Source organism: Physella acuta, unplaced genomic scaffold (assembly GCF_028476545.2).
Source record: "Physella acuta isolate Inbredline_101_S28 unplaced genomic scaffold, ASM2847654v3 ptg001177l, whole genome shotgun sequence".
Taxonomy (NCBI): Eukaryota; Metazoa; Mollusca; class Gastropoda; family Physidae; genus Physella; species Physella acuta.
This window is the reverse complement of record NW_026732694.1, coordinates 300,725-312,282: the sequence shown is the minus strand read 5'-3', so window position 1 is coordinate 312,282 and position 11,558 is coordinate 300,725. Positions and strand designations below refer to the sequence as shown.

At 39.2% G+C, this 11,558-nt stretch overlaps 2 protein-coding genes across 2 annotated transcripts; one reads left to right on the top strand and one right to left on the bottom strand.

The window, feature by feature from the left end:
* The first annotated feature begins 871 nt into the window (after positions 1-871).
* On the top strand, positions 872-5,654 carry LOC131956835 (shematrin-like protein 2). Its single transcript, XM_059321443.1, has 3 exons — positions 872-943; positions 4,634-4,871; positions 5,505-5,654. Exons 2-3 carry the CDS (start codon positions 4,637-4,639, stop codon positions 5,522-5,524), a joined length of 255 nt encoding a protein of 84 aa, XP_059177426.1. The 5' UTR covers positions 872-943; positions 4,634-4,636; the 3' UTR covers positions 5,525-5,654.
* A 1,442-nt stretch (positions 5,655-7,096) lies between these two features.
* Positions 7,097-11,329, bottom strand: LOC131956819 (fibrinolytic enzyme, isozyme C-like). Its single transcript, XM_059321420.1, has 6 exons — positions 11,245-11,329; positions 10,742-10,896; positions 8,740-8,958; positions 8,010-8,244; positions 7,577-7,690; positions 7,097-7,191 (listed from the first exon to the last, which is right to left on the bottom strand). The coding sequence occupies exons 1-6, from the start codon at positions 11,327-11,329 to the stop codon at positions 7,097-7,099; spliced, it is 903 nt and encodes a 300-aa protein (XP_059177403.1).
* Between the last annotated feature and the right edge of the window lie 229 nt (positions 11,330-11,558).

Sequence of the window (11,558 nt, the reverse complement as noted above, 5' to 3'; positions counted from 1 at the left end):
AACGGTTATTGTTGTTATACAGGCACAGAGGCGTAGCGAGAGGGGGGGTGCGGACCGCACCGGGTGACACCATTTAGGGGGGGGGGTGACACCAAGGCATAAAATAGCAAAATGTATAGAAAAAAATGATAATTCCACTTAATTAAGTGATTAATTCGAGTGTTAAATATTCTTTTAAGAGGTGCAAATCGAAAATTTGAGGGGGGGGCTCAAATTGAAAGTTTGAGGGGGGGTGGGGGTGCAAATCGTAAATTGAAAGTTTGTCCACGGGAAGGGTCGCTACGCCTCTGGGGGGGGGTGACATCATTAAGTGCCGCACCGGGTGACACCCGACCTCGCTATGCCACTGCACAGTCCTACGATTATATGAAAACAATTTGTGGCGCTCATTTCTGCTTTAATGTCCCGGCATTTTCAACAACTTTGAAAACAAATGATAACGTAGAAGCTTTAACACGGATCAGTGAATCATTTCATAGCAAATGTAACTCATATACCTGCTCTTTAAAAGGTTGCTGACTTCCTACATAACGTGACTTTCAGCGCTTATCACTAATCCTTAATCGTGCTGATTAAATCTAATCAAACGATTTATTATCCAGCCAGTGATTAAATTTTACTGCAAACGTTTTTGAAGATATTCACTGATTTAGGGAAAATATCTCAAGGTTAACCCATCCTAGTTAATTAGATTTTAATTAAATCTATCAATTTCAAAATACACTGCATGAAAGGTGAATCATTGCCTCGCGGGAAGTTAAAAAAAGCGCATCTTAAAACAACCGGAAGTTTATCTTTGCCTGTAGGTCAGAAGGTAAACTAACGACGGTAAAAAAAAAAACTCGCCATAACATATAAATAGGCGAGTTTAATAGACGAAAGGTCACCACAAATTCTAAGTCGATTCGCCTTTGCCTTGGTAAGCACAGATCCAAAGCCATACGTGAGTAAATATTTTATTTAGCTATTTTATTTCATTTTAATTTACTCGCTCATTTTGACACTTCAGAATGTTTTACCGGATAGATTTAACTGTTTTCAGTTGTTGTTTTTTTTTATAAATGAAACAAGCAATTTTTTAAACTAAATTCCGACGAGTAATAAGGTAGGTAGCCGTTGTTGTTTACTTTATATTTTAAACAAAAAGCAAATTAATTGTTATCTATATTAGAAAATTGTTTATTTAGAATAACTTTATTTAAACATATACTTAATGTAATCCAATCAAAAGGTAGCAAAATTAACCGTTGTCAATAACTAGGTTTCCATAAATCATTTTGTTCGTATCACGTTACAGTGGATAAAGGATTGATTTGAACTGAGTATGTCACCACATTGTGAATAGTTCTTTATCTTCAATACAATATCATTTTAAGCGTTAAACATTTATGATAATTTAGTTTCCACTCAGATCGGGCATAACTTTGCTATATTCCCCTTGCCCTACCCGGATCTCCTTGTTTTATCCAATGTCCTACCTTTCTATCTCTACCCTCCTGTATCCGCAGATCATGTCTAAGATTGTTCTAGTTCTACCCTACCCCACCCTCGCCCCCACCCTCCTTTATCCACAGATCATGTCTAAGATTGCCCTAACCTCCTGTATCCACAGATCATGTCAAAGATTGCTCTACCCTCCTGTATCCAAAGATCAAAGATTGCCCTACCCTCCTGTATCCACAGATCATGTCTAAGATTGCTCTACCCCACCCCCCCCATCACCCTCCTGTATCCACAGATCATGTCTAAGATTGCCCTACCATCCTGTATCCACAGATCATGTCTAAGATTGCTCTACCCCACCCCCCCCCCCCCCCCCATCACCCTCCTGTATCCACAGATCATGTCTAAGATTGCCCTACCATCCTGTATCCACAGATCATGTCTAAGATTGCTCTACCCTCCTATATCCACAGATCATGTCTAAGATTGCTCTACCCTCCTGTATCCACAGATCATGTCTTAGATTGCTCTAACCTCCTGTATCCACAGATCAAAGATTGCTCTACCCTCCTGTATCCACAGATCATGTCTTAGATTGCTCTAACCTCCTGTATCCACAGATCATGTCTAAGATTGCTCTAACCTCCTGTATCCACAGATCAAAGATTGCTCTAACCTCCTGTATCCACAGATCATGTCTAAGATTGCTCTACCCTCCTGTATCCACAGATCATGTCTAAGATTGCTCTAACCTCCTGTATCCACAGATCATGTCTAAGATTGCTCTACCCTCCTGTATCCACAGATCATGTCTAAGATTGCTCTAACCTCCTGTATCCACAGATCATGTCTAAGATCATGTCTAAGATTGCTCTAACCTCCTATATCCACAGATCATGTCTAAGATTGCTCTACCCTCTTGTATCCACAGATCATGTCTAAGATTGCTCTACCCTCCTATATCCACAGATCATGTCTAAGATTGCTCTAACCTCCTGTATCCACAGATCATGTCTAAGATTGCTCTACCCTCCTGTATCCACAGATCATGTCTAAGATTGCTCTACCCTCCTATATCCACAGATCATGTCTAAGATTGCTCTAACCTCCTGTATCCACAGATCATGTCTAAGATTGCTCTAACCTCCTGTATCCACAGATCAAAGATTGCTCTAACCTCCTGTATCCACAGATCATGTCTAAGATTGCTCTACCCTCCTGTATCCACAGATCATGTCTAAGATTGCTCTAACCTCCTGTATCCACAGATCATGTCTAAGATTGCTCTAACCTCCTGTATCCACAGATCAAAGATTGCTCTAACCTCCTGTATCCACAGATCATGTCTAAGATTGCCATACCCTCCTATATCCACAGATCATGTCTAAGATTGCCATACCCTCCTATATCCACAGATCATGTCTAAGATTGCTCTACCCTCCTATATCCACAGATCATGTCTAAGATTATGTCTAAGATTGCTCTACCCTCCTATATCCACAGATCATGTCTAAGATTGCCCTACCCTCCTATATCCACAGATCATGTCTAAGATTGCTCTACCCTCCTGTATCCACAGATCATGTCTAAGATTGCTCTACCCTCCTATATCCACAGATCATGTCTAAGATCATGTCTAAGATTGCTCTACCCTCCTATATCCACAGATCATGTCTAAGATTGCCCTACCCTCCTATATCCACAGATCATGTCTAAGATTGCCCTACCCTCCAATATCCACAGATCATGTCTAAGATCATGTCTAAGATTGCTCTACCCTCCTATATCCACAGATCATGTCTAAGATTGCTCTACCCTCCTATATCCACAGATCATGTCTAAGATTGCCCTACCCTCCTATATCCACAGATCATGTCTAAGATCATGTCTAAGATTGCTCTACCCTCCTATATCCACAGATCATGTCTAAGATTGCTCTACCCTCCTATATCCACAGATCATGTCTAAGATTGCTCTAACCTCCTGTATCCACAGATCAAAGATTGCTCTACCCTCCTATATCCACAGATCATGTCTAAGATTGCTCTACCCTCCTATATCCACAGATCATGTCTAAGATTGCTCTAACCTCCTGTATCCACAGATCAAAGATTGCTCTAACCTCCTATATCCACAGATCATGTCTAAGATCATGTCTAAGATTGCTCTACCCTCCTATATCCACAGATCATGTCTAAGATTGCCCTACCCTCCTATATCCACAGATCATGTCTAAGATTGCTCTACCCTCCTGTATCCACAGATCATGTCTAAGATCATGTCTAAGATTTCTCTACCCTCCTATATCCACAGATCATGTCTAAGATTGCTCTACCCTTCTATACCCACAGATCATGTCTAAGATCATGTCTAAGATTGCTCTACCCTCCTATATCCACAGATCATGTCTAAGATTGCCCTACCCTCCTATATCCACAGATCATGTCTAAGATTGCTCTACCCTCCTGTATCCACAGATCATGTCTAAGATTGCTCTACCCTCCTATATCCACAGATCATGTCTAAGATCATGTCTAAGATTGCTCTACCCTCCTATATCCACAGATCATGTCTAAGATTGCCCTACCCTCCTATATCCACAGATCATGTCTAAGATTGCCCTACCCTCCTATATCCACAGATCATGTCTAAGATCATGTCTAAGATTGCTCTACCCTCCTATATCCACAGATCATGTCTAAGATTGCTCTACCCTCCTATATCCACAGATCATGTCTAAGATTGCTCTACCCTCCTATATCCACAGATCATGTCTAAGATTGCCCTACCCTCCTATATCCACAGATCATGTCTAAGATCATGTCTAAGATTGCTCTACCCTCCTATATCCACAGATCATGTCTAAGATTGCTCTACCCTCCTATATCCACAGATCATGTCTAAGATTGCTCTAACCTCCTGTATCCACAGATCAAAGATTGCTCTACCCTCCTATATCCACAGATCATGTCTAAGATCATGTCTAAGATTTCTCTACCCTCCTATATCCACAGATCATGTCTAAGATTGCTCTACCCTTCTATACCCACAGATCATGTCTAAGATCATGTCTAAGATTGCTCTACCCTTCTATATCCACAGATCATGTCTAAGATTGCCCTACCCTCCTATATCCACAGATCATGTCTAAGATCATGTCTAAGATTTCTCTACCCTCCTATATCCACAGATCATGTCTAAGATTGCCCTCGCTATCCTGGCCCTCGCCGTTCTCTCCATGAGCGCACAAGCCAGCTTCTACGGCGGTTTAGGCGGTCTGGGCTACGGTGGATTCGGTGGTCTCTATGGCGGATTCGGAGGACTTGGATTCGGTGGACTTGGATACGGCGGTCTTGGTTTCGGCGGTTTCGGATACGGCGGTTTGGGATTTGGAGGTCTTGGATACGGAGGTTTGGGATATGGATTCGGTGAGCATTGCCTTGCTGTTTCTAATTTTTACTTCTAGAACCAGTGAAACAGGGTATTTAAGGGAAGTAACCCAGTGGAGATAAATCCAGGGGTGTTAACTCTGTAATTACACGATCGAAGGTGTCATTTGAAACCAAGGGGATATAATTCTAATTGGTGCTAGCTACCTAAATGTGGTACTAAACTTGATTACATAAAGGTTTTTGGACGATATCGACATTGTACTTGGAGGAGCTAAGCCCTGTAATGGAATACAGGTTTAGGTAACTTAGGTAACCGTCAGAGCTGGGTGGACTCAGAGATTTCCCACTGATTTGAACCCGGATTCGAACTCGAGACTCTCGTGTTAGCAGTCTAGTTCTCTACCACTACAGATATATATATATATATATATATATATATATATATATAGAGAGAGAGAGAGAGAGAGAGAGAGAGAGAGAGAGAGAGAGAGAGAGAGAAAGAGAGAGAGAGGGAGAGAAAGAGAGAGAGACAGACAGAGAGACAGACAGACAGACAGACAGACAGACAGAGACAAAGAGACAGAGAGATGTTAGTGAGAATAGGGGAGTGAAAGAACTATAAAATGCAAATAATTTACTTTTATTCATGTTTTTTTTTTCTTTTTGCAGGCAAAAGTCTCTACTACTAAATTCGGCGCTTTGTTAGATAAGGACTAAAATTAATTCAAAATTGATTTGAACTGTGTTTGGTATTGAAACTTCATTAGAATATAATAAATAAAAAAGTCTTTTAATAATGGTGTTCGTTATGTTGTATATTGCATCAGGGTAAGCTCTATGGAATAATTTTGTTTCACTTAAACTATGGCATCGCATCATACGAATAAAAGGGTGTTGTTTAATGTTTATATACATTCATAGAACTATGACATATTGGCTTGGTTGCTGTGGTTGTTCTTGCAGTATATTTAATGTTTTGTGAAAAAAATGCTAACTAAGTAATGGAAACAAATGGTTCTTTTTCTTAATTTTAAAATACACAGTTACCATACAATTTGCGTGTGAATAAACAAAAAGGCTATTTTATGATCAAGCTTGTTTTCATAGAAAATATATGGGAAAAGAAAAGTTTTCTCGGTTAAAATGAATTCAAAGATATGCGGATGTATTAAACTTATATGGAGACCCACTGTCAGAACCTTAGTTCTTATTAAACACTAAATTCTTGGTGGGGGAAATCAGTTTCCGTCGGCAAAAAAAAAATAATAAAGATTTAAAGATAAAGAGTGACGACATTAATCAAGGGAGTGAACAAGTAAAATTTAAACTCTTAAAACATTTTAACTGTTATTTCCCTTAGATCGTTTATTTCATTGCGAGTATTATTTCAATGTAATGAGTAATTCATCGATTATATCAATCATAATAGTTAATAAAAGATGCCCTATAGTTCCTTTTTTTACTTCTAGATGACATGATAAAAATAATGTCGCGTTTCGTAATGCTTCTTTACCATAGAATTCAATTAATTGGGAAGTGTGTATCGTTTAATTATCACATACATACACAACAGCAAGGGCTGACCCTCCCCCTACCCTCAGTAGATTCGCCACCATCCCCTATAGCTGTGTGGGGGAAGGAGAAGCACTAGTTTTTCCCTAACTAGACATCACGATTAAACTTGCAGTGAGATTTTATGTCAGCTGTTTGATGCGATGGTTTTGCAAAGAAGAAGTGAACGGTGTATGAAGGGGGGGGGGTGGCTGTGTACTTTTGAAAAACCAAAATTATTGCTAAGCAGCTGTTAGTTTTCAAGATATAAAGACGTTGTCGTAGGTAAAAAAGTAGATAAAAATTTTTGACAACTTCAGTTATGAGAGTATAATCTGTAAGAACATTTGAGAGGTTTTGATTTGAATATAAAATATACGCTCCTTGTTTGATTGGTTTTGGATACTACGGGTTCTGTCGTCTGTTTAAAGTTGGAAGTATGAACAAATTTAGTAACAAACTGCAATGGATTTTATTTCCTGACATAACAAGTTTAATGAGACTACAAGAAATGTAATGACAATTTTGTTTTTTCGAAAGTTTCACTTGATTGTACAGCCCTAACAGCCTGCTCTACACCTAATTGCTACAGGCCACCAGCCTATTCGCCAACCAGCTACAGCTACACAATCTGTCCTACACCTCATTGATACAGCTACAACTTGCACTACACAAAAAGCTACAGCTACAACCTGCACTACACCTAATTGCTACAGCCCACCCGCCAATTCTCCAACGAGCGACAGCCTCTCGTGAATCCACTTGACATAGGATGAAACTCTGGTGTACACAACTGGGGTCTCACCTGGGAATAAAACATCAAACACAAATCATGAAACACAAAACATCAAACACAAAACATCAAACACAAAACATGAAACACAAAACATCAAACACAAATATGTGTAAGATGTCGTATAGGCCTCAAAAAATGCAAAAATAAATATCAAATGCCCCCCCTCCCCTCCCCCCCACCGGAGAATAAAGTCTGCAAGAAACACTGGTTAGATGTGCAGAAATACGCTAAATCTTTCGCCATAATATCATGTAATCTATGTGACAAAAGTACTCTAGTTCTGTGGCCATAATGTCATATAATGTAAAACTAAAGTAAACACGCTTGTGAAAATACACTAAACGATGGATTACACGCATAACGAGCGCGATTATATAATACAAAGGGGTCTAACCGTCACAAGAATAAGCCCAAGATGTGACTCCTGATAAGTACTTGAACCCGCGACCACACATCAGAGGGCCTCCGCTGTCACCAAAACAAGCTGTAGGTTTAGTGCCAGTGGACTCTGTCAAATGTGCACAGTTATGGCATGTCGTTATTAAAGAAAACAAAGATTTATATGTATGTATGTGTGGGTGTTTGTGTCTGTGTGTTTTAGTCTATGTCTGCGTGCTTGTCTAGGTGTGTGTCTTTATGACTGTCTAAATGTGTGTTAGAATGTGTGCCTGTATGTGTCTGTGTGTGTGAGACTGTGTTTGTGTATGTATGTATGCATGTACATGTATGCATGTAAATGTAATATAGATCTATTCAATCGTGTAAACGCAGCAGTGTATTCTATTACTCGCAAAGTGTTTATGAAACCAGATCCCACGATGACTTACGACTTCTGTCAGACAGACAAACTTGATTAGAATCAGCAACGAGCGTCGGGTCATAGTAGTCTCCAGCTAAAGTCTGGAACAGGTTGTTGCAGGTCTCGGTGTCCAGGACAACGGTCCTGGCTTCACGCAGCTCAGGTGAGTAGTCTGGGTTGAACTGCTTGGTCTTGCCCCACCCCACGATCAGGCAGGTGTCCCCTGGGTAGGGGTACCCGCGGTGCTCGGATAACTTGGCCAGCTGGTACAAGACAGATATCGTTGGATAAAGATATCTCTAAACTTTGTGGAAATTGTTTTTCAGAAGATTGGCTTTATTCGTATGGGTCAAGACTTTGCTTCCCTGCAGGAAGTTATAACATCTGAGAAACAGATAAATTCTACTATATCTGCCTCGACAATCATCTTTTCTAAAATGGTACTTGACCTGATTGTGTCGAGTCATCGGATGTATTAAACCGCTACATTTTTCACAACAATAATCACCAAGATACAAAAACCGATTAGGGTAATTTATATTAATTTAAAATAAATATAAAAATCAATTATTTGCTGACTATATATGATAATACTTTCACCTTATATGTTGATCTTAAAATATTGTTTTAATGGCTAGTTAAAAACAAAAAGTTTGTTTAGTATTATATAACATCATCGTCCTTTAAAAACATCAAGTAACGTAAAAGTATGTGACATATTTAGTTGTAAACTCAATAGCAGATCATGGCTGAAATACCTGCACGTAGTCAGTGATCCGGACGCTTCTCTCCAGGGTCATGATGGCGATGTCGTTAGGGTAGTTGTCCCCGGGGTAGTAGCCCTCGTGGGGCTCGGAGGCCGAGACGTTCCTGTACTGGACGTGGGGGCTGGTCTGGTCGAACAGCTGGTTGGATCCGAACTGGACCCTCCACGGGATCCCTGGGAACGCTACCACACAGTGGGCCGCGGTGATGACCTGATAAGTTGAGAGCATCGGATGTATGACTTACACTTTTTGTTTTCAAATAACTTTAACTGGTTAGTTGAGATCGGCGGGAGTTGGGCTCGGAGATTTTTCTCATAAAACATTGTGACCTACTTAGGTCCAGTAATGTTTTATTTTGACATTGTGTTAATACCATATATGGGTTGATGGTGCAACTACCGGGTTTTTTCCACTGTCTTACTAAGAGTGTCTAAGACGTGGAAATTGTCCATCAAGATCTGATTGATTAATTCAGACCAGATGACCACCCCAACCAATGGCCACATGAGTTAAAAGTAATCTCCCCTGTCGCCTAAGTCTTTAACTAGATCGCCCACAGGCGACACGAGGCAGTCCACCTTGCTCAAGCGGTCCATTATGACCAGGCCGTCCATTTTGTCCGGCAATCCATTCTGACCATTTGAACGTGAGAGAACTTTAGTCCTGAGTGTGCTATGCATTCCTAAGTTGTTAAAGTGTTCTAATATTATATTACTTGTCGCCAAGTGATTTTTGATACTATAGCAGTGTTGTGTGACCTGTGGCTATTTTTATACAGTGTTAGAATCTGTGATAGTATTTTTTCTTACGCTTTGTAAGTTGGGTTTTGTTATTTTCTAAACTAAATATTTTATCTTGTTTAACCTTGTGATCTGCCACAACTGTGTTCGCTTATTAAAGGTTGTATGCAGATTGAATGAGTTGTTGACTTCGATAGTTACACTAGTTTTCCCTAGACATCGAAATCGAGCCCTAGTGTGTTGTTGAGTTAATGTCCATTCATTTAGGCTTTAAGTCATTTGCATATAACCCCAAAGAAAGAATCCGGGGGCGTTCACCTTCTATCTGGCTGGTAGATAGGTGTCCGTTACAACATAAACTATAATAAAAGATAAATTTCCCTTTCAAACCTGCCGGTAAGTGAAGTAGAGTGACCTCGGCATATGAAGAGATAGTGTGGTCAGCACTATACCCAGCCGACTTTGCTTTTCCTAACGTGAGTTAGGTACCCATCAGAGTTGGGTGGACTCACGGACGGTCTACTGACTTGAACCCGGATTTGAACTTGAAACTTACGGGTTAGCAGTCCAGCTCTCTACCGCTAGACCACTCCGTTCCGGCTCACAGATTTCTCTCATAAAACTTAAACTAGATAGTTTAAAACAACGGGTGTTGGACTTAAGATATCTCTCATAAAACTAGATAGTTTAGACCGGCGGTTATTGGAATTAAAGATCTCTCTCACAAAACGTTATGTTTTTCAACTGTGTTCAGGGTTTACATTTTAGACTTCACTTTTTATTACCTGTAACGTTTTAAAAAGTGTCTTCGTGTGAACTTATAATTTGGTGAATGTATTTATCTTTTAGTTGATTTTTTTTTTAACTTCTGTGTATTTCCACGTCAGGGAAGGGCGTGATCAAAAATCAGAACTAGTGACTATTAACCCAAAAGTTTGATTTCGGATCCCGGGTTTGTGTCTGTAGGACGTACGTGAGTTCACCCAGCCCTGACGGGTACCTGTTTAGTGATACACATACATAGTGCTGACCTATATATATTTCATGTGTCGAGGTCATTGAATCTTATGAATTCGACTTTTATCTACACAATGTGTTTTGAGCACATACCGGAAAAGGTTTTCGTATCAGTGCAATTTTCAAAAAGTTTATTGACCGTCAGGAAGAAACATATGGACATGACAGAAAGGGATGTGTACACAAAATCGCACAACGTACATAACGTAAGCAAGAAAAAGATAAGAGTTATGTACCTTGTTGGGTGTGACTAGCGTACAGCCACAGATGTGTTGCCAAGTGTCGTCCAAGAAAATCTGATAGGACCCAATGTAAGGGCGCGCTCCTGGAGCTGATTCATAGCCGTTGACAATCTTAGGCGCAGGTCCTTGTGTCTCAGCCAGGGCCACAGCTAGCAACAAACCATAATTAACTACATTTCACAATTAGGTAACACTTATATATATATATATATATATATATATATATATATATATATATATATATATATATATATATATATATATATATATATGTATATATATATATATATAATATTTAAATATATATATATATATATATATATATATATATATATATATATATATATATATATATATATATATATATATATATATATATACATATATATATATATATATATATATATATATATATATATATATATATATATATACATATGTGTGTGTATATGTATGTATATATATATATATATATATAGTGATTTTCTAGCCCCCACCTCCACTTGATAAAGTGCAGACCACGAAACCAAAAGACCACTTATCTGTAAATTCTAACTGTTGACCTTGGCCGCTACTCCACATACGAGTACATTATTGATTGATTGTGTACACGTCATCACGTGATCGAATTTGACCTTAATTGCTAGGTCGTGTCAGGTGTTTTTACTTTTATTTTGTTGTGTTTGTGTTATATATCACGTCATAATGGTAGTTGCATATGATTGTAGGTTTGTGTGTGTGTTTTGGGGGGGGGGGGGGTGCATGGGTGCATGAGTTTTTATGCACTAGAAGAATATTCTATCACTATTGT

Excerpts from the sequence above, each read along its gene's own strand:
- LOC131956835 (XM_059321443.1), top strand. The coding sequence starts at position 4,637 with ATGTCTAAGATTGCCCTCGCTATCCTGGCCCTCGCCGTTCTCTCCATG. Across the intron at positions 4,872-5,504 it reads AGGTTTGGGATATGGATTCG|GCAAAAGTCTCTACTACTAA; the intron begins GTGAGCATTGCC and ends TTCTTTTTGCAG.
- LOC131956819 (XM_059321420.1), bottom strand. The coding sequence starts at position 11,329 with ATGTGGAGTAGCGGCCAAGGTCAACAGTTAGAATTTACAGATAAGTGG. Across the intron at positions 10,897-11,244 it reads CTGCACTTTATCAAGTGGAG|CTGTGGCCCTGGCTGAGACA; the intron begins GTGGGGGCTAGA and ends GTTTGTTGCTAG. Across the intron at positions 8,245-8,739 it reads GGATCACTGACTACGTGCAG|CTGGCCAAGTTATCCGAGCA; the intron begins GTATTTCAGCCA and ends GTCTTGTACCAG.